Source organism: Hylaeus anthracinus, unplaced genomic scaffold (genome assembly GCF_026225885.1).
Source record: "Hylaeus anthracinus isolate JK02 unplaced genomic scaffold, UHH_iyHylAnth1.0_haploid 11978, whole genome shotgun sequence".
NCBI lineage: Eukaryota > Metazoa > Arthropoda > Insecta > Hymenoptera > Colletidae > Hylaeus > Hylaeus anthracinus.
The window spans coordinates 3,452,135-3,475,078 of NW_026534326.1; the positions used below are offsets into that span (position 1 = coordinate 3,452,135).

A 22,944-nucleotide genomic window follows, 5' to 3' on the forward strand; every position below is an offset into this window, starting at 1 on the left:
TACAGTCTCTCCTGAAAATCTTCTGCTTATCTGAAATGAAAAAATCAAGAAACATCTTCATTAATATTAGCGTAGACCAGAAACAAAATAATTATGAAATGTTGAAAATTAAGAAAAATGCCAGCACTTTGTACTTTGAATATCGATTCTTTCTAATTGTCTTATCTTTATTATATTAAAAAAAATATATTTAGAATAATATCTCTCTTAAGTTGGCAGGACCAAATCAGCAAAATCATATCGTACTTTGCGGAATATTTAGTACTTACTTTGTACTAATTTGTACAGCAAACAATAATTTGAATATTAAGCTAGCAGAACTACATGTTAAAATGAATAATAATGAAAAAATCAATGCAGATACATTTAGCACTGAATTTGTACTAATTTGTACCATCAACAGAAATGTTGTACCTGTTACGTTAAACTACAGAAATTAATACAAAATGTGTTCGCTTTGATTTTTTCACTTATATTAATTTATAACATTTTCAGCCACTAACTTAATAAAAATATTAAACTAGCAGTGCTATGATTGCTTTGATAATGGTAGCAGGTACAAAATTTCTGTTGGGGTACAAATTCTGCACTAAATGTATCCGCTTTGATTTTTTCATTTTTATTAATTTTGATGTGTGGTCTAGCTTAACATTAAACTACAATTTTTTTTTAAATGGCACGAGGTGTAAAATTATTGTTTGTGGTACAAATTATTACAAAATAAGTACTAAATATTCCACTAAGTAATAATTCCATTAGGATATAATTTTGCTGATTTGGTCCGGTCAGCTTAAGAGAGGTTAGGATAACTAAATTTTAAAAACAGTGATTCAAATGAAAGCACACATGCTGAAATAATTCATTCAACTAGAACTCGAGATATCATGGCAACCATTTCAAAGATATGGTTACTAGTTTAAAGTTTAAAGTTTTTTATACCAAATATGTATACTTATGATTACGCTAAAACCCAATCCTCGCTTACTTACTTATTGAAAATCTCACTTTTGCACATTCTACACATTCCCAACAAACAAATTATAGTAAAAACTTCACAGAAATTTAAAATGCAGTGTCCAAATGAACTGCAAATCAATATTTCAAAAGTTCTAGACTAGAATGCCTCCATAAATTAAAAACAACTCTAAGCGTTAACACAATTATTAGTACATTTATATTTGCAAAGACGAATTATTATGCGACTCTAGTTCACATTAAACATTCTAATTTAAATTATAAAGGACAAATCGTTATACAATACGTGATATCCATAATTGACCAACAATTTGTATTCGTAAAGACAATCTATCAGGGAAACGATTCCACTTTACAAATATCCACTTTACATTAGATTGTCTTTCTAAAATTACAAAGGACTCGAGAGCGTTATTAATGCAATACATGTTTTATTATTTTTTTCAATTTCATTCATATGTCAGGCAGCGCACCAGTTCCCCAATGTAAGACATTCGGTAGTATGATTGGAAATAGTCACAAGTCTGCAAGCAATATATTGAAACGCGGGCGTACTATTGTAAAGAAGCGTTCTGACACCAAGAAGAGCCCACGTGTATCCAAAACAATGAGCGAACTGGATCCACCTGAGACAGAGAGGAACGTAGAAGTCATAGAGGAGTTAAATTTAAGTTTTTCTCTGAGAGACGCAGAGTCAGAGGATGCTGGCAACGAGCTGTTGTCAAAGGAGCCCATTAAGTTGGATGACAATCTGATTTCTGGTGAGGAAATCGAGTTCTGTCCCACTTTACGCTTACACAAGAAAATTGATGATCCTGTTGACCTGTCGGAGTCAACCAATGTTGCTTCAAAAGGTTCGTCTTCAGCAAAAAGACGTCTATCTATTGAATCTGATGATAAATCATCCTTGAGCAAAGAAGGATCTGATATATTACATTCAAATAAATTACTCGAGTTCGCAGAAACTGTCCAGGAGGTGTGCACCCCGAAAACTGACACTTCCGGTGAGAATATTCCTGCGAAGTTCTTGTTAAAGGATATTAAAGGTATTCAGAATATTGGAGAGGATTCCTATGGCATAAACATCTCTAATAGTCGATTTTACGTTCCCAAGAATTATTTATTCCCAGGTGTGGAGAAGTCCATGGATGATTTAAAGTTCGAGGTGGATCCTGGAATGAGGAAAGTGCTGCAGGAATGCACTCGAACAAGCACCCCACAGGAACCTCAGAACGAACCAAAAATTGATAAGGAGAACTTATCAAATACAATTTTAAAATTAGAGGACGATGGGGATTACTTTCTTAACAAAAAACGGAGGATTTTCTTGAAGAAGAACGAGTCCAGGTCTGGCAGCGAGGTAGTTGACTCCCTTGTAGACAGTATCGCTCACAAACAAACCTCAGCAAAGAGTTTCTCCAGCTCTTTTGATAACATTGATTTTAATACACCAAAAAGCATCGAAGCATCCATCGATGACTGTGATAATGTCCCTCCGACTGGCATACTATACAGAAACAGCAGTGATGCTGCATATTCAAGACCACATAGTCTTCCAACAGAGTCCTATCTATACAAAAAGCCAGAAGATATCCACTCAAACTTAAACAAAACAAGCAGGAAGGAAATAAATGAAAAGAACATAGTTACGCAGGAGAAATATAACACTTATCCAATCCTGTCTTCTCTGGAAAATTTGCCCGATTCTGACTCGTTAACTTCGTCCTTGGTTCAGAGAGCCTCCAATATAGTCTTCAAATTCGACAACGAAGAGTCGAGGAAGCCGTTGACCCTCTGCGAAGCGAACCGACTGAAGCGCATGAAATTTTTAAACATGAATCTGTCTCAATCCGAAGACGATCAGAGTAGGCCACGGGAGAGCGTACTTTCCCCACTGAATACAGACTCTAAGGTCGATCAGAGCAACGGTGACACCGCGTCCAAGGATAGACCGGTGATAGGGAGGACGTCGTCTTTGAGAGAGAAATTTGAAACGATCGTAGAGGACGTGGAACTGAGACCAGGCCGACAAATAGGTACAATACGCGACCGTAAGTCGCCCCAAGTAGTGTGGACACGTGATTGCTTGTATGCAGAGTTCGAACCCTCCCCGCCCCTGCAATTTGTCTGTCCATGGTTTCTTACTCTAGCCGAGAACGCAATCGTACACCTTTAAAACCATTCTTCTAGGTTTACTTGCCTTACTCTCACCTCTCACGTTGTTTCGATGCGATCATTATCACCACGTTCTCTAGTGTTGTCTCTAATCCTGGAGTTTCTTTTATGTTTTGTCCCGCTGTCGTACACTCGTACAAAGTATGTGTAAATAGATAACGGGTGACTCTCGAGAAAGAAACGTGCGATAACGCGTTTCTTTTCTTAGACGTTTCTCTTTTGTTTTCATCGTTATACTTGTGCTTTCTTTTACGTGTAAACATAGCGCTTATTGCTTTCATTTCTGTCCGGAGGCGGAGACGTAGACTGCTGGAGTAACGCGTGATCTTTTTTCAGCTAATCAGAAGGTGATACAGCAACCGCCGCAGAGGCCAGCGAGTACTCCCACTGATACTCAGCAGTGCGTACTGACCAGCGTGCAACAAGAGATTGCAGCAAGGCGCAAGGCTAATATCTCGCGTCAGGACTCGAGGCTCTCCGTTAAATGCTTGATTGAGAGCATAGAGAATGCCACTAAGCAAGCTAAAGCGGGTTGGTATAGATTTGTTGTTATTATTGCTTGCGTCAACTATTTCTGTGAGACTATTCGCAAGGAAACTTAGAATAGAAATTTCTTGCAAATTTTGTGCATACATGGTTCTTGCGAATAGAAATTTCTTGCAGATTTTGTGCATTTATGATGTACAATAATTGGGATATATTCTATAATATAATAATGTCCTTATCTTGCCTTGCGTAAGTGCACATGCACATGGTTACATGAATGTCCATCATACATGTTGAATATATTTTACAATTAATATAGTAACGTCGTTATTTCATTGTGCACAAATGCACAAATGTATGTGTATATAAATGTACATTAAAGTGGCCTTTATTTCAATGATTTCCGGAGTGTATGTATTACGCACTCCTTAAATACCTTGAAAATACATAAGAAAATATTCCTGCAAAATTTGAAATTTAGATGGAAAAAACATGGATCATTTTCAATTGGTTACTTTTTCTTTTATAACTCTAATCAAAATTGATGGAATGATTTGATATTTGGAGAGTTACTACTTGTAATGATAGGAAGAAGCCCTGAAAATTTCAAATTTTTATCTAAATTATTTCTCTATTCATCAGCCTTGTAAATATGAAGCTATTTGAGGTTACGCTTCATGAAACTTTTTCAATTAGTTACTACCTATTTTATAACTCCGGTAAAAATTGATGGAATGATTTGAAATTTGGCAGAGTTGTTATTTATATTAATAAGAAGAAGCCCTGAAAATTTCAAATTTTTATATCAATTATTTCCTAATATATAGATTGCCACAAAAATTCCTTCTGTAACTTGCACTCAGTTATTTTGTATAGCAGTATTTATATAAATAGACAACCTAATTTCTGAGATGTTAATGTTACAAACAATAATGTAGCAAAATGAATCGTATTCAATTCAATAATACAATATTAGACATAAAATATTGTGTATGTATTACTTATTAATGAAGCGGAAGAAACTTTTAGAACCTAATATTATTTTTTGTAAATGTTCCATAAGTAAATATTCATTTTTAGATCATTCAAAAACTTAGTCTATCAAAATTCTTCTTTCAACAACAATTTATACTTAAAACATTGAAGATAGTATTACAAAAATATTTTAAATAAAGAAAATAACTTCATATTTACTGGACTGATATAAAAGGAAATAATTGAAATAAAAATTCGAAATTTTCAAGTCCTATTAACAAAAATTACATGATGCTTTACTATTACCACAACGTTTCATATTTATAAGGCTGACGTATAAGGAAATAATTGAGATAAAAATTTGAAATTTTTAGGGTTTCTTCTTATTAATATAAATAACAACTCTACCTAGTTTCAAATCCTGTCATCGATTTTCACCTGAGTTCTACAATAGGTAGTAACCAACTGAAAAAGTTTCATGAAGTTTAATCTCAAATAGCTTCATATTTGCAATTATGGATTGCAATAATTGAATAAGGAAATAATTGAAATAAATATCTGGAAATTTCTATGCATTCTTCCATATTATTATAAGTAACAACTCAGGCAAATTTCAAATTGTTTCATTAATTCTTATGGAGTTAATGAAAAAGAAGTAACCGATTAAAAAAGTTCCATATATTTTTCATTTAAAACTTTCTAAGGTTTAGGGAAGGTTTTGGAGTGTTAATGTTAAAATAGGGAGCTCAAATTTTTCAGGAATTTTGTTGCATGTAATTGCAGGGTATTTAAGGGGATGCGTAACATAGATTTCAAAAATCATTAAAATAAAGATTAGCCTAATGTGCATACATCATACATGTTGAATGTATGCTACAATTAATATAATAACATCGTGACTTTGTTTTGCATAAATGCACATGTATATACTGTCAATATAAGAAGTATTCGTACAGCAACTAATTTAAAATAAATGGTACGAATACTGATTACGCAGACTGTATGAATTGCATATATGTTATTTTGTTAATGTACATACATCATACATGTTGAATGTATGCTACAATTAATATAATAACATCATTACTTTGTTTTGCATAAGTGCACATGCATATACAGTCAATATAAGAAGTATTCGTACAGCAACAAATTTAAAATAAATGGTACGAGTACTGATTACGCAGACTGTATGAATTGCATGTATGTTATTTTGTTCCGCATAAGTACACCTACCTTCTAGTTACATCTAACACCTATTACCTTATATATAATATCTATTGCATTCCTTTATATCAAGAATGCAGAAAATCTCCCAACCTACTTATGAACAAGGTTCCGGTGCACCTGACTTATCATATCCTTTTGCTCGCAGGACCTGGAAGTCGCAGCAGTTCGACATCCTCCCTGAACTCCATAGGAACTAACGACATAATGACAATGAAGGCACCTCTCAGGGACCAGCAGCAGATCAATAACTTAATCTGCACGGCGAATTCGACGAATAACAATAAAACTCAAGCCGCGATAACGAGAAAGCCGTTGTCAGGTAACTCTTACTTTAACTAGAAAGCTTTAAGCGCCTGAATTACATCTGCGATCGTCGTCAAATACTCTTCTTGTACAAATACAAAACGAGTTTATCATTGGGCTAACTCAAACACCGCTTGTCCACCGTTTTAAAATCGCCACTGCGAATTTTTCTGCACGCACGCTGTACGCTTGACAAACTCTCCAATTGGCGACTCTACAGCATCACACTTACTAGTCACGTTCTTCCACTGATTAACGCAGAGACAAAGTCAACACCTGTGATGCTAAGCCCAGGTGAGCTTCTGGACTCTGCCGCTCTGAACGCCAAGGCGATCGACTTTGTCCGTCGTAACAGCGTGACGGATTTGTCGGAACGCAAAGATCCTCTTTGCGGACTGATTAAGAACGGAGGATCGAAACGTAACGCTTTGCTCAAGTGGTGTCAGAACAAAACGTTGGGCTACAGGAATATCGACATAACGAATTTCAGTAGCTCGTGGAACGACGGTTTGGCACTGTGCGCTATCCTTCATTCCTACCTTCCTCATAAGGTACCATATGATACGTTAACGCCCGTGGAGAAACGAAGAAACTTCTCCATAGCTTTCTCCGCTGCAGAGAGCGTTGGAATACCTACCACGTTGGTAAGTTTAACTCTGCTGTTCTCAGAGGGATAGTTAAGGGATGGTGAAGGTACGTCGCTCATGTGTAAATCAATAATATATTTGTATGTATTATAAGTTTGTTTGAAATATTTCTTCGAAGGAATACTTTTTCTTCGAATCATTTTTCTTCTTTCCTTCAGAAATTTTTTTCTTGTACATAGTAGAAGTTGCTTCTGTACATTATTTGACGAAATGTCGTTCGTTTTGATCAAGGAAGTGGAAAATAATTTGTATGAATCCTTTTAGAGTTTTATTAAAATTACCTTCTACGAGTTCAAAGAAAAAAGTCATACTTTTATTTTTAAAACATTGGGCTTTCAGCTTAGAGAAAAAGTTGCTATATGTTTCTTGTAGAGTTCCATGAGATTTATAAAGAAAAAAAGTTTCAAACCAAGTTGTTCATTATTAAAAGTGTTATGAATTTTAGAAAATTATGTTACCTAACCCTCTACTGAATTCTTGAAAAAATCAATTCTCCTATTTTTAAAAAAATTGTGCTTTCACTTTAGAGAAATACTTTGTATAAGTTTTCTGTAGGGTTCCATGAGATCTACAAGAAAAAAAAGTTTCAATCTGAAATGTTCATTATTAAGGAAGCTACAAGCTGAGAAGTGGTTAATCCTTGCGTATTCTTTAACAGTCATACTCCCATTTTTAAAAATTTGGATTTTTACTTTAGAGAGAAACTTTCTATATGTTTCTTGTAGAGTTCCATGAGATCTATAACGAAAAAAAGTTTCAATCTGCAATGTTCGTTATTAAAAGTTCTACGAATTTTTGAAAATCATGTTCAATTCACCATCGAAGACTATCTAAGAATCTAAGAATATCTCCAAATTTTTATCTAGAAAATCAGTGATACTTGATTTACAACATGAGCGACCCTTCACTAATCAAACCTTCCCTTGAACGTTAAATAAAGAACTGGTCTTGTTCACAGAACATAGGCGAAATGTGTCAATTGGAGCGACCCGACTGGCAACAAGTTATGACGTACGTGACCAGTATTTACAAACACTTCGAAACGTAATTTTGGTTCCACGTGCCCCTCGCGTCATCTCCAACTCAACGCCCCTTGAAACCGTTCGCGTGAGCGAACAAGAACAAGATCATCTAGTCAACCAAAAATTTCGCAAGGACTTCATTGTGGATTCACCAAGGATCGGCACTGACTGCGCCTGAAACGCTTCTTGCACATGGTCGCAAGTGTTCTCCAAGTACCCAGAATTTCGATGGAAGACTAAACACCAAATGGAATTGCTTTTCGCTATGAGACTGAATGTTTATATACACGTGAATATATTATTAACCCTTTGACTGCGAATGGCTTATATATACACTCTCGAGAAATCAGCTCAGAGAAATGTTTATATTCGTTGAATCAATTTTTAAAAAATATCAGCTTGTAGGGGATGAGGAGACGAAACTTTTTTATATTTACAGTTTTTTCATAAGATGTTTAGTTTCGAAAATAAAAATTGAAAAGTTAGAAGTTCGTTTCAAAAGTTGAATTTCAAGAAAAAGATCTTCTAAGTTTGCAATTTTTATCTCTGAAACTAAACGTCCTACGAACAAACTGTAAATACAAAAAAGTTTCGTCCTAACATCCCCTATAAGGTGATATTTTTTTAAAATTCGATTGTTCAACTGTTGTTTCTTTTTCCTTTAAGACAACAGCAACAATATCAGATCACTACGAGATCCCAGGAAAAAGGTCTCTAAGTTTTGAATTTTTATCTCTGAAACTAAACGTAGTACGAACAAACTGTAAATACAAAAAAGTTCCGTCTTAACATTCCCTATAAGCTGATATTTTTTTAAAATTTACACCTCTACGCCTCTCGGAAGTTTCCAGGGAAAATTGTCCCGCAGTCAAAGGGTTAAAGGAAGGATGAAGAGGGGGAGGGAAGGGATAGAATTTATGGAGTCCTTCGTGTGTGGATATGTATGCTTCAGTGCCTCCTTGGCATAGCCAACGTATTATTACCGTGCAAGAGAGATTTTTTACATCGTGGTCTTGTATGTTTGTAAACGAAACAAGTATCGAATATTTCCGTTCCTCGTACCGTGAGTATTTTTCTACTTGTATTATTTTTCGAGAAAGAACTTTTGTAAAGTTTTACGAGAATCGTGTACAGAACGAAGCGCCTTAATTTAAAGATACCTAATTTATTGTATTAGTCACGTTTAGTACACTACGGGAGATGAGCAGCAGATAGATTTATATTGGAGAACGTCGTTTCAGTTGTGCGTTTACGTGATCGCGGAGAAACGTACGAGTAAGGATTAAGTTCTCTGTGATATAGCGAGATAGCCCCGAAACAGAGATGAAAACGTTATCGTTATTGCTCTTATTATTGCTACGATTTATTATTAGAATTATTACTACTACTATTGATATCATCCTCATCGTCATTGTTGTACCATTGTAGACAATACGCTGTCTGACATAAAACAATAAACTTGCCTAATACTATTTAAAATCCTCTAGAAAATGCTTCTGGAGAATATCTCATAGGAAATAGGAGTCTTGTTTATATATGGTGCGTTTCATGGCAAATCAATGTTTTCAATCTTCAATTATTTGATTTGTCTGAAATTGTTTTATATTATTCTACTCTTTAAACAACTTTTTGTGAATTTTTTCAAATTTTTGTTTCCAATGTTTTCAAAATATTTCTTCGAAGGATTACTTTTTCTTCGAATCATTTTTCTTCTTTTCTTCAGGAATTTTTTTCTTGTACATAGTAGAAGTTGCTTCTGTACATTATTTGACGAAATATGCTACATTTTGATCAAGGAAGTGAAAAATAATTTTTATGAATGCTTTTAGAGTTTTATCAAAATTACCTTCTGCGAGTTCATAGAAGAAAGTCATACTTTCATTTTTAAAACATTGGACTTTCAGTTTAGAGAAAAAGTTTCAATCTGCAATGTTCATTATTAAGGAAGCTACAAGCTCTGAAGTGGCTAAGTCTTGCGTATTCTTTAATAAAGTCATATTTCCATTTTTTATAATTTGGATTCTCACTTTAGAGACAAATTTTCTATGTTTCTATATGAAAAACGCAAGTGAAAATTTTTAATAAATCTCTTTGAAAATGTAGGAAAGAACCTAAAATAATGAAATATTGAAAAAAATCGATATCTTGAAACCTACTTGAAAACAAAAGTTTGAGAAAATTCACAAAAAAAGTTTCTTACAGAATAGAATAATATAACAAATTTTCAAAACATTGATTTGGCATGGCACCATATCCATCTTGGTGAGTACATAGAATTTGTAATCGTCAAGTAAGAAACAGTTTTAATAGCCTTAAAAGTATTTACAGTTATAATATTTACAATGATTTAATTCGCAGTAAAAATGAATTCTGAGTGTTTCGATAGCTCGTTCACGTCCTATTTTAAGTCACCGCATTCTTTCATCACGACTCGCTTACGTCCATCTTATCCTGATCTTTCTCTCCCGAATAATACTCGTTGGCAGGTTCGACTATCTTATCCGTGTCTTGAACGTTTTGTCTGGAGTCAGGATCGGGCTCTGGTTGCCTCTCTTCCTCGGGTGGCAACGCGTCGCACGGAACGTCCTGCATTTGAACGCTTGGAGAATGCTGTATCATCTTTAAATTATCGTATACGTGTCGCGTGATAGCTTCCAGATACTGTTTACTATTCGCATTGTCCTGTCTAGTCACAACGTCAGGGTGTAACGTAAAGTCTGGTGCAAAGTATTCCAGGTACTCTGTGTAAGGCAGTTCGTTACTGATTTGTTCATCGACAAGCAGAGAAGTCTCATAGGTCCAGCAACGGGCAACATTGCGCAGGGTGTATCCACCACCTCCTACGGTGAGCAGAGGTACATTTAGGTCTCTCACAAACTTGACACACTCTCCATGTCCCTTTGTACTCAAACTGAAGCACCCAAGACGATCATTGGCCAGCGAATCGGCTCCACATTGTAAGACTATCGCTGTTGGTTGAAAAAATTCCATCACATGCGATATAACAGGTTTAAACACTTGAATGTAAGAGCCATCGTCGATACCCTCTTTCAACGGTACATTAACAGAGTAGTATCTCCCACTCTCCGCTCCTATCTCGTACATATCTCCTGTTCCAGGGAAGAAGAAGTTTCCGTACTTGTGAAAAGATACTGTCATCACTCTGTCCGTTAAGTAGAATGCTTCCTGAACTCCATCTCCATGGTGAACGTCTATGTCTATGTAAAGAACTCTGGCGTGGTATTTCAACAGCTCCAAAATAGCTATGACGATATCGTTGATGTAACAGAAACCCGATGCTTCGAACTTCTTCGCGTGATGCAGCCCTCCGCTCCAATTGATAGCGATGTCACAGCAATTGTTATTCAGCTTCGTGGCTCCTTCTAGCGAGGCTCCGGTGTACATGGAGCAGAAATCAAAGAGCCCTTCGAAGACGGGACAATCGTCCCCTACGTTAAAGTGAGTTAGGTACTTGGTATAGCCTTGCAGGTTCTGTGGGGTTACTCTTTGCAAGAACTCCACGTACTCATCCGAATGGAACCGACACATGTCGTGGGTACTGGCACGGTACGGACGGTAGATCTGCATCTTCTTGTGCAGACCGTAGTTGAGTACCAGACTGTGGATGACAGCGAGCCTGTGAGGCTTCATCGGATGGCCTGGGCCGTAGTGAAAATTCCCAACGTCTGGGTTATAGAAGTATGATACCTTCTTATTGTAACTCATTTTGAGGTTATGTGTTTGTTTTGAGGTGTCCAGGTGTATATAAACATAAATTGTACACCTTGGTTATGCATCTACAGAGCCATTGTCTATATAAAATAGTTGTAAGTAGATTGTTCTTTACTGATTTTGGTGGAAAATTAATACTTTTTTAATGTTACAGGTTAATGAAGATCATCCTTGTATCCTCTTCAGTGAGCCAGTTGAATGGTGCAACAGGTGCAATAAGGTCCAATTATAACCATTTAATTTTTAATTTCCATGGAGTAATAAATAACAAATAATTATTAAAATGATGTTAGGATAGTGTTGTAACAGTACAAACAACATTCTTCGTTGGCTCCATTTTAGATTTTTACTGTGCTGCCATCTGGAGAGATGCCTTTGGTAATTCAAAAGAATTATCCGAAATAAAAAATATTATAAACATTATGGAAAATATCAAGCAGATTCTTCAAAATGAAAATGTCTACCGGAAGATAATTACTTTAATCTCGTAGTGTATTAATTAGTATATTAGTTAATAAGTATATAATAATAATTAGTTTTCAATAGCATGTTCTGCACACAGCGTCCATCTTCTCTTTCTTAATTTCATAATTTTATTTTACAGGTGGGGCGTCTAAGGATCCCATTTTCGCGAACGTATAGATACTTCACTGGCGTTTCAGGCACTGCGCATGCGCATTCGTCTACCGCGCCTGCGCACAACCTTCTCAAGAGCCACGTGGAGAAAAGTGGAAGGGAGTACACGTGGTTACCGGCTTTGCCCTTGTCAGTGAAGGTTAGTCTTTTATACCGTACCTTCGTGTTACTAATTTTATTTCTTTTCTTTATATTTAAGTTATTTGTGAGAAATGGATAAGGAAAATATAGATGTCACGACGAATTTGTCTAATGACACCAGTTTAATCACAGGTGAATATCTTATTTAATTAAAAAATATTTGATTTAGTACTAAGTAGACCAGAGTTATTTACATCATTCTATGAAAACAGGAGAATTAACCTTTGGCTTGAATCGATAACGGAGATCAATATGAAAATATTTTCATTGTTTGAACATCGACCAATAATTCATTCTTCAAATATTCTACTTTATTTTTCTTGGTTTATCAATGTTGACATCCTCCTCTAGCCCTCCTATTCTCCCTTTTTAATAATTTAATTGGGAAGAACATTAACACAACAATTTGTGTACTATGTTAACTATAATACGTTAATTATATTCCTAGTACGATCCACATTAAATGAGTAATCCTATGAATATTTCTGAATTTTTTTATTTCCTTTGGCTAGGGAAAGGTAATCCAAAAAGCCTCGCTGATGATGTAATAATCAGTAACGAACCATTGAAAGAAAATGTCCAGGAACCGAAGAAAAGGAAAAGACAAATCGATTCGGAAAGTAAACAATTAAAAGATGAAGAGTATCATAGAGAATTACAAGAACAACAGTATAAACGATTAATGCATTTATTGAACAGAAGTAAATTTTACTCCTCGTATATCATTAATAAAATTAATGATACTTCCAAAGAAAATGATAGAAATGTTAATAACAAACAGGCTGCTGCTGCCGATGGTGTTTCACCTGAGGCAAAAGATAAAAAGAGAAACTATAATAAACAGAATCGTATATCAGTAAATGTAAGAATACTCACATCGTAATTTTCATATAACCTATACAATGTTTCTCTTTCTAATGGTTAACATATTCTAGGTGCAAAGGAAAATAGTCTCGAAGAGAAGTAGATTTAATTCTAACGATGAAAGCATCGAGTCTGAATTACTTATAGATTCACAGAATGATGAAGCTTACGATACTGCTACAGGGACGCCAAAGTTTTTCAATGGGGATTTAAGAGAGTATCAAAGACAAGGATTGCAATGGATGCAGGTGCTGTATTTGAATGGTATAAATGGTATTTTAGCTGACGAGATGGGCCTGGGAAAAACAGTACAAGTGATAGCTTTGATATGTCACCTCCTCGAAAAACAGCAAGATGGACCTTACTTAATAATCGCACCTCTTTCAACTATACCAAATTGGATGATTGAATTCGAAAGGTTTGCTCCAAAGTTACCTGTCTTTCTACTCCATGGCACAGTAAACGAAAGATACTCTACGATCAGGAAAATTAAACAAAAGTACAAAATCACAGAAACTTATAGTACAATGCCAATTGTGATCACCAGTTTCGAAGTGCCACTACTTGAAAAATATTTCTTGAGATCTTTACAGTGGAGGTATATAATAATCGACGAAGGTCACAGAATAAAGAACCACGAATGTCTACTTGTCACGTACGTACTTGTCTAAAATTAAAGTAAAGTTAAAACTTGATTAAAATGAAAAGTGTGAAATATTTTAGACCTATATTTACAATTTTTCTTAATAATATATTATCGTGAAACAGGGTTTTGAAGCAATGTAAATCGATGAATCGACTTTTGTTGACCGGCACGCCGCTGCAGAACAATCTAGCGGAACTGTGGTCGTTGTTGAATTTTCTATTGCCTGAAATATTCGACGATTTAGCTGTATTCAAATCCTGGTTCGACGTGAAAGAGCTCGAGTACGACGAAGGAACGAAAAAGTTTTTGAAGCAAGAAGAAGAGAAGCACGTGCTGTCGACGTTGCGTGAGATATTACAACCCTTTATGTTGAGGCGCGAGAAGTCAGACGTTTGTTTAGATGTTCCACCGAAGAAGGAATTAATCGTATATGCTCCGCTCACAGAACTGCAACACGATTTATATAAGGCGGTATTGAATCGTGATATAGAAAAATTGAGTTTAATAGAGAAATCGCCAATTATATACACGGAGGATGGTGAACGACCTAAAAGGAGATGTACCATGAAGAGTGCAGTTAGCTTAGGATATTCTGATTTCACTCAGGAGAGTGATGAAAGTACTGACAATGAACTTTGGAACCAAAGAAAGCCCATTGATAAGTCACATTTGACTGCTTGGAAGCAATACACTGACGTCACGGATCGCAATAGAGATTATTTACTTAATATTAAATCTGGTAATAGAAGTAAGTTACTCTTTTTCTTATAGAAAGTATTATGGGGTCATTTGAATTTATTCGACTTAAGAAAAACTGCTTGGTAATTTTCTTCGACATGGTACTACAAATATTATTATGCTATATTTATTATGCTTTTATAATTATATTAGAATTGTTTCAAGAAGAAATATAAATATTACGTTGAACTATCTTTAATTAAACAATAATTTATTTTAAAAACACTGCGTGTGTGATATTGGACGATACTGAAATCTGAAACACATAAAATCAATTTCTTAATGTGCATAAGATTTTATCTAGTATATACTAGGATATTTGTGATCTATTCGTTAGTTTCTATGTTATTAACAAATAATCAACAATATTTTTGCTGGAAATTGATACTTGAAAATTGATTCTTCAAAAGGATTGCCATTTTGTCATTTCTTGTTTGTTTGGAAATATCCTACTATATACCAGATAAAAACTTATGCAGATTAAGAAATTGATTTTATGTGTTTCATATTTCAAGACCATCTAATATCATATACTAGATTGTCCCATAAGTTCCTGGACACTTGATTATTAAATAGCGAATAAAACTGTTCCATTATGTTCATCTTTGGAATCTTGTAATCTTTGAATTTTATAATTATTGCAACTCTTCTAAGCATTAAATTAACTAAATTACCTTTTTTCTATGAATTCAGTTACATTTGCTTATTAAATAGAGGATAAAACTGTTCCGTTATGTTCGTCTTTGGAATCTTGTAACCTTGTGTCCTGTGGAAGAAGTTTAGGATGGTTGGGCTGTTCGGGTTCTAAGATGAGCATTAGTTTATCGTAAATTAAATTAATTAAGACCCATGGCTATGATTAGTTTGTAATTATGGCTGCAGTACAGGTTCCTGTGGTTGCTCGATAGGTCACTTGCATACCTAATCGATCATCTTTTATTGGTAGATTGAATATCAAGTTTTACCTGCTGAATGGTAATTCAATAATTGGAAAGCTTGTTATCTTACCACCCATGCTCTATGCCAAGGAAGTATAGTTAAACACGGTTCAATTTAACAGATAAGATTGCAGAGCGAAATACAAATTAAGTGAAGTTACGTGAACATTAGAATTTCAATTGTATTGTATTTCATAATCATGGTATAAATTAATTATCACTAGCCTGTGGATCTTTATGCATTTATAAGAAATTTGAATGTACAATAACCTACAATATGCAAACAATATGCAAGAATATAAGAAAGATTGAAAGTAAAGTTCACGTTACAATATTTACTACCTACTACGCAGTGTTTTTAAAATAGATTATTGTTTAATTAAAGATAGTTCAATATAATATTCATATTTCTTCTTGAGAAGATTCTAATATAATTACAAAAGCATAAATATACCTCAAAAAGCTTAAAATAAATCATTTTGTAATATCACTTCGAAACAAATTAGCGAAGAAGCACGTTTTCCTTGGCGAATAAAGTAAAATGACCCCTTAATTATTACAATATTTCATAGCTACATCCACGTTCTTTTGTTTCAGTGGCATTGTACAGAAAAATTGTGAATCACCCGTATCTGGTCCATTGTCCATTGGATGCAAGTGGTTTACCAAAAATAGACAACGATTTGATCAAGTCGTCTGGGAAGCTTTCAGTATTAGACGCGATGCTCGCGAAGCTTAAAGAGCAGGGCCATAAAGTTTTGTTGTTCTCCACTATGACAACGTTATTGGACTTGATAGAGGACTACCTTTCGATGCGTGATTATAATTACGTCAGATTGGATGGTACCACTCCACTCGAAGTGAGAAAGGAGAATATTAAGAATTTCTCTAAGAACCCTGATTTATTCTTGTTCCTTATATCTACGAGAGCAGGTGGTGTCGGATTGAACCTTGCTTCGGCGGACACTGTTATTATGTATGATTGTGACTGGGTATGTTACTTTTCACATGTATATTTTGTAATAATTACTAGTTAAAAATTACTGGATCCGTTTATAGAATCCGCAAATGGATATACAAGCCATGGCCCGTTGTCACAGAATAGGACAAAATCGACCCGTGGTTATATATAAGTTATGCGTTAAAGGGACCATCGATGAATCAATTATCAATCGCGGAGAAAAGAAACGTTTTCTAGAAAAAGCAGTAATTTCTAAGATCGATACAACCCCCAAATACGAAAAGGAATCATTGATAAGATTGAAGGAGCTTTTGGAGTCGAAAGAGTGCCAAGTAGTCGCAGCTGAAAATCAAGGTAAATCATGAAACAGCTTTTTGTGACATTTTAATATAAAAGAAACATATTTAATTTGAATAATGCAATAATCCCTGATGCAGTTTTTACAGAGGATGAACTTAACAAATTGTTAGACAGAAGCGACTTGTATGACAGATATAAGAGACCTTAAATGACCTACGTCAAGAATACAGATGAAAATGTTATTTTGAAACTTATTATATAATATTTATTTTTTGTACCTGATGAGTAATCCGGAGAGCAACAGAGATTGACTCCCTGTTAATTCCCAACTTTTGTAACGATTTTTTATAATAAAATGTAAGTAAGAATTCTACTATCTAAACTCGCAATAACAATTTTTGTTATAAAGTTCCGCTGGAGGCGATAGTTACAGATTTTGCAGTTTCGCTTTTGAAACATGATAAAAATACGTTCAAAGGAAAGAAATTATTTTGTTTACATGGTATAGAAGAGACAATGGGAAAATATTGGTATGGGCGGGGGCGCGCCCCTCCCTAACGCCGGCCCTACTTGTATTCCTATACCTGTGTTTATTCAGTGCTCAGTATATATATTTATATTAATAATACAAATACAAATATAATATATTAATTTTCTAGAATATTTAACGATCATCGAGAATACAAATTTAAGAGCATTAATATTTATACAATATATATTAGTAGAAACTTAAATAATATATAGTATAGAGAAATACAAATATAAATGTATAAATATAGATACAATCTATTAATACAATAAATACAGGGTGTCCCAAAAATGGTGGAGGTCAATGTAAGGGGTGATTCGGGAGGTGATTTGAAACAACTTTTTCCTTAGCGAAAATGTTGTCCGAAGCTTCGTTGAGGAGATATTAACAGAAAACACTGACCAATTAGAGCGCGAGTATGCTGGTGGAGCGCTCTTATTGGTCGGGGAGCGTGGCCGCTTTGCGTTCGATTGGTCAGTGTTTTCCGTTAATATCTCCTTAACAAAGCCTCGTACAACATTTTCGCTAAGGAAAAAGTTGTTTCAAATCACCTCCCGAATCACCCCTTACATTGACCTCCACCATTTTTGGGACACTCTGTACACAAAAAAACTGTACCAAACTATACTAAATTGATCGGAGCAGCCATTCTTGTTTTCTGGACGCTGGCCGTTAGCAACGACGCTCCGATTTCGAGGGATGAAAATTTCTCTGGATTTCTCGTTATCCACACGAATCTTACTTTAATCAGTGCCAAAGGAATCAAAACTCAAAATTGATACTAACTAACTAACATCCCCACTAAATAATAAAAAAAGACGAAAAATCATCCATAAACATGCGACCAGATTCGCGTAGCGTCTCGTTCACGTTCCACCGTGACGTTTTAAGTGTCAAAAATTCACCAGAGATAACAAAAGATTCGAAAAATTTGAGACGACGCCTCCAAGACCGTTTCGAGAAGGAGAAGTCCAGCGACACGTTCAAAGAGAAACCATGCAAGGACAAGCACAGCGACAGAAGCTGGAACAATATATCTCTTGTGAACATGTCAGCAGATTCTAGACGTGCTCTGCGAAGCGGAGCTGAGAAACTATCCAAGACTATATCATCGGTACGCACAACATTTGGGACCATCTCGCAGGTCAGGCGTAATGACTTCTCCAAGAAGAAATCATACATCGCTTGCAACTTTCTGTTAACACTTTTATCTCTTTTAGAAATTTAGAAACTCTACGCGCAGGCGCCAGAGACTGGAGGAGCAGCACTCACCGAACAACATGTGCACAATGCAGACACCTCAAACACGTTCCCGCCAGCTCCTAGGACGAACACCTACCAAACTTTATAGCCCTTTCGGCATAGAATCACCCAGACACGCGTGGGATAAAGAGAATAAGAAAGTCTCGTCGCACTCTTCGGGGATCAACACACGGTATATCCATTGCAGCCCCTTCCGTTTCACAAGGAAAGGATTCTCTATGTTGAGATAAAGCCTTTTTTTCTTTCTCTTAAGATGTACTCGATGATCTCTTAACTTCCTAGCAACGCATTCAAGATTGCGTGCCTTGTGCAACTTACGATTGACTTATTTATTGGAAAGTTCGTTTAGGTAGCGATTCTCATACGATTATTGTAACGCTTACCGACAATATCGAGTAGCTTCACATGTAAATGCCATGTCTAATGTATTTATACAATTTTATACGTATTTATATCAGTAATTATCGAATGCAATATCAAATAAAGAAGCGAGACGAGGAAGTTGGCAGAAGAAATGAAATATTTCCGAAACATTTAACACTGACAACTTGAGACAAATATTATTTTCGTTAGTAATTTTCATTGGGTTGCAGGGATTGTTTAAAGTCAAATGAAACGTGATTGGAGAAGTGGGAGCAGAACTGAAATTAATACTGGTATTTTTCAGGCTTTTGTTACGTGCTACACAGTCGTGTTGAGTTTGCTTTTCGATGACTTTGGATCATGATTTAACACTAAATGTACCAGATACTTATTCTCGTCATGAGAGGTCCTTTGACCCCTTGTAAGAGATACACGTTGATTTCTAGAAAGAAATTCTTAACTTATTCAAGAAAGTTTACTGTTAAAAGGGACTCCTTATGCTCCGACTCTTAATATAGGACTGTACTTCTATTTGGTTTAGGTATAGAGAACTCATTCCCAGGAGCAGAGATGGGCAAAACCCTAGGCTTCGAATAAATCTGAAGTTTGTCTGGGTTCTTATTTTGAACATTTTCCAAAGAAGGAAACGAGACAAACAAATCGACAAACTTCAGATTTGTTCGAAGCCTAGGGTTTTGCCCAGAAGTATTAGTTGTAAATCTATGATAAGGACTTTGTAAGAGGTCATTTGAATCCACTTGGTACATTTAGCGTTAATATAGCCATAGTACTTTTGTTCTTCCGATAGACACTGGGAATGCAGAAATAAATTTTACAAGTTCAATGTACGCACTGAAGTAACACGAGCAAACTGTATGCATATGAGTCAGATTCCTTTGTTGTTTGATAGCAATATTTTTCTTCCCTTTGAATTACTCGTCTTCTTCGCGACACATTGATATTTTTAACAGTATTTTAATAATTAAGGGCAACGCAACATGTATAGATATTTAAGTAACAATAAAAATGAAATTTTCTACCAAACTGATGACGTACATGCTCGAGTGTCTTTTAAGAATTTGTTTTGTAGAAAATATCATAAACATTGTTTAGATATAAGCATTTATATTTCTACGTACTTATTCGTATGCTCAAACCTAACCTCTACGACCAACTTATATTAATTACAAGCTTTATATAAAAATTACATAAAAAATACATAAAATATCATAAAATTACTAGACGTATTTGTATGTTCATCTTTAGATGCTTGAACCTAACCTCCAAAATAAAAATCGCCTTAAAAGAAATGAAGATTCGAACACAGGCGCGATCGAACTTGTGGAAGAATCATGGACATAAGAATATAGGAACCGGTATATAGGGTGTATCAAAAATATTAAAGGTCCTTGAAAGGGGTGATTCGCGGGGTGATTTGAAACAACTTTTTCCTTAGCTTTTCCTTAACTTTTTCCAGGATTATGTAAAACAAAAAATACATAGAATATCATAAAATTGTTCAGGTTTAAGAATTTCTACTAGACGTATATATTCATCCTTATTCATCTCTAGATGCTTGAACCTAACCTCCAAAATAAAAGTCGTCCTAAAAGAAATGAAGATAGTAACACAGGCGTGATTGAACAGTCAATATAGCATCGTTCAAACCTGTCAAAGTACGTCAAATAGCCAAATATACACATCTTTATGTACTCGTCTCTAGGAATCTTTTAAACTATTGGATTCCTAAACTTTTAACTTGCATTTTCGGACTTTGCAGGACAAAAACTGTAAGATTTGATCAGTTTAAAAAAAAAAAAAGGGGGGGGGCTCTGAAACAAAGTTCAGCTGGTTTACTAAGTTACATTTGATGTTAGAATTCATTAAACATTTATACTAAAGAAGATCAAAATGCCAAAGAAGAAGCAAGTATCTACGCTAGTGGATCTAGCAATATGCTCCATTGGAGAATTTGTGACTACCGAGGCAGAACTTATTTGGATGACTTTCCAGACTAATCAAGAACATGGGCATACTAAGTTAGATTCGATGCTAGAATTCATTAAACATTTATTGAACTTATGTATACCACAACACTTATCTGCTAAAATATCCATTGCAGTGTTAACTGCAGTTGCCAATTTATTTAAAAATAAGAGATTTACAATTTTCAATTACAAGTATGCCAAACACTTTATATTAGAAAGGGCAGTCGCTCTTCCATTAATAGAAGTTGCCGTAGGTGCGCATTTAAGAGCATTTGAATTTGGTGTTTGGCCTTCAATTATGCAAGATGTACTTTATAATAAGTTGTATGATATGGTTGGGCTTGAGAGTCTGAATTTAGATTCATTGTCGTCAATAAAACTCACACTATCAGATTTCGAGGAAATGATTGCCAGAGGCGTATCTGCAATGCCAAATTTAGTATGTTTTATTTTACACTTTCGTTGTACAGATAATATCATATCAGTCTTAGCTAAAAATTGTAAAAAGCTGCAAGAATTAGATGTTTATAATTCTAAATTAGTAACAGAAAGCAGCGTTGGTCCTTTGCTTTCGTGTAAACATTTAAGACACGTTAAACTACATATGACCTCTATGACTGTACCTGGTTATGCAAATCTCCTTTTAGAACATTTAAAAATAGAAGATATCGGTAGATGCAATAAATTTGGGGATGTTTTAAAACATACTTATCAGGAAGATGTCGACGATAGAAGTTCTTTTCATATAAGAACATTAGAGACTCGAAATATTAGTATGGAACATTTATATCTTTTAATTGATCTGTGTCCATATATTACGAGACTTTGTTTAGAATATTGCGAAGATATTGATGATTTGTCAGTTCTAGCTACTCTTGATTATTTAAAAGAATTAAAGCTCGCATATTGTGATTTTTATACCCATGGAATAAAGACACTATTGGAAATCAAAGGTTGTGCAATTAGAAGTCTGCACTTGCAGTATGTAAGAAGAATTGATTTCGATGCACTTATATCGATAAGTCAATACTGTCCAGACATAAGGGACCTAGTTTTTGATAGTTGCAAACTATTTGAATATGGAGTACATTCACTAAACCTCGCAATTCGACCGTTCCAATTTTTAGAAAGAATCATATGTACAACAGAATTTCCAATCATGCACCTAGAATTTTTGCTTTCTCATTGCATAAATATTAAATTCATACAACTGTATCATGCAGCTATACTTGGAGATAGTAGAATGAGAAGTATACTTCTGCAAAATCCAATGAGGAAGTTAGAAGAGCTAAAAATTTTAGACAGTCATAGTTTATCAATGAAAACAGTACAATTATTGATGCAGAATTGCGATAACTTACGACATCTGTCGGAATTAGAAGCTTGGAGAGGAATATCACGTTACGAATTAAATATTCTCAGAGAAGACTTAAAAGCCACTAATACAAATTTGGATACAACACCAACCACTTATATAGGGAAGAAGATAATGTTCAAAAGAATTAAAAGAAATAATTTAAAAGGATAATTTTTAATACCATTAAATGAAGCAGTGTTATGTATAAAATTTTACTTTTCAATTTTACTTTTATGTTATATATTATTATAATTATATACCAAGGTTTATGTTTTTAGATTAAACAATCAGTGCAATAGTTTTAATGCTATTCATCGGGGCACCTTAATTTATTAATAAATAATGCATTTTATGTTTTCTTTTTGTATATACAATATAAATTATATGTACAATCAAAATTATATGTTTTGTTCAATGAATACTGGTAAAGTTTTACAACGGAAGGCATCTTGGTATTTATAGTTTCCTTTAAATTATAAATTATTTATTTTCTTTAGTTATAAAAAATGCGTTTCGCCTGTAAAATTACTCCAAACCCTATGTTATAATTTATCCACACAATTAATATTATTGCACGCTAAAAAGTATTTCCAATTTTTATTTGTAATTCTAATTTTCTTTGGGGGCGACTAAGGGCGCCAGTTTTGTGGTCGTACTAGGTACTTCACTGACGCTAAA

The 22,944-nt window shown here is 34.6% G+C and overlaps 5 protein-coding genes across 15 annotated transcripts in view; 4 read left to right on the forward strand and 1 right to left on the reverse strand.

Moving 5' to 3' along the window:
- Positions 1 to 22,944, forward strand: part of LOC128896865 (cytospin-A) — a 61,134-nt gene that overhangs the window by 34,714 nt on the left and 3,476 nt on the right. For 3 of the 8 annotated variants that reach the window (XM_054160403.1, XM_054160398.1, XM_054160401.1), the window contains 5 exons: positions 1,440 to 3,026; positions 3,487 to 3,681; positions 5,984 to 6,157; positions 6,403 to 6,785; positions 7,747 to 8,520. In XM_054160403.1, coding sequence (XP_054016378.1) covers positions 1,440 to 3,026; positions 3,487 to 3,681; positions 5,984 to 6,157; positions 6,403 to 6,785; positions 7,747 to 7,836 — 2,429 coding nt within the window. In that variant the 3' untranslated portion in view covers positions 7,837 to 8,520. Of the gene's footprint in view, positions 1 to 1,439; positions 3,027 to 3,486; positions 3,682 to 5,983; positions 6,158 to 6,402; positions 6,786 to 7,746; positions 9,290 to 22,944 lie in introns of those variants that run through there. The other 5 variants (XM_054160404.1, XM_054160400.1, XM_054160402.1 and 2 more) reach the window with 5 other exon arrangements.
- Positions 10,097 to 11,908, reverse strand: LOC128896890 (histone deacetylase 3). The gene has a single exon (XM_054160456.1). It carries the CDS (start codon positions 11,534 to 11,536, stop codon positions 10,235 to 10,237), a length of 1,302 nt encoding a protein of 433 aa, XP_054016431.1. The 5' UTR covers positions 11,537 to 11,908; the 3' UTR covers positions 10,097 to 10,234.
- On the forward strand, positions 12,314 to 17,143 carry LOC128896873 (lymphoid-specific helicase-like). Its single transcript, XM_054160419.1, has 7 exons — positions 12,314 to 12,451; positions 12,832 to 13,181; positions 13,255 to 13,838; positions 13,952 to 14,577; positions 16,103 to 16,497; positions 16,565 to 16,820; positions 16,904 to 17,143. Exons 1-7 carry the CDS (start codon positions 12,391 to 12,393, stop codon positions 16,972 to 16,974), a joined length of 2,343 nt encoding a protein of 780 aa, XP_054016394.1. The 5' UTR covers positions 12,314 to 12,390; the 3' UTR covers positions 16,975 to 17,143.
- On the forward strand, positions 17,800 to 20,040 carry LOC128896900 (uncharacterized). 2 transcript variants are annotated; one of them, XM_054160478.1, is made up of 2 exons: positions 17,800 to 18,409; positions 18,516 to 20,040. In XM_054160478.1, exons 1-2 carry the CDS (start codon positions 18,134 to 18,136, stop codon positions 18,786 to 18,788), a joined length of 549 nt encoding a protein of 182 aa, XP_054016453.1. In that variant the 5' UTR covers positions 17,800 to 18,133; the 3' UTR covers positions 18,789 to 20,040. The 2 variants fall into 2 exon arrangements, with proteins under 2 accessions (XP_054016453.1, XP_054016452.1); XM_054160477.1 differs by having other exon boundaries at positions 17,812 to 18,439.
- LOC128896884 (uncharacterized) lies at positions 20,164 to 22,911 on the forward strand. 3 transcript variants are annotated; one of them, XM_054160442.1, is made up of 3 exons: positions 20,164 to 20,404; positions 20,494 to 20,597; positions 20,702 to 22,911. In XM_054160442.1, the coding sequence occupies exon 3, from the start codon at positions 20,833 to 20,835 to the stop codon at positions 22,435 to 22,437; it is 1,605 nt and encodes a 534-aa protein (XP_054016417.1). In that variant the 5' UTR covers positions 20,164 to 20,404; positions 20,494 to 20,597; positions 20,702 to 20,832; the 3' UTR covers positions 22,438 to 22,911. The 3 variants fall into 3 exon arrangements, with proteins under 3 accessions (XP_054016417.1, XP_054016418.1, XP_054016419.1); XM_054160443.1 differs by having other exon boundaries at positions 20,164 to 20,339; XM_054160444.1 differs by having other exon boundaries at positions 20,164 to 20,326.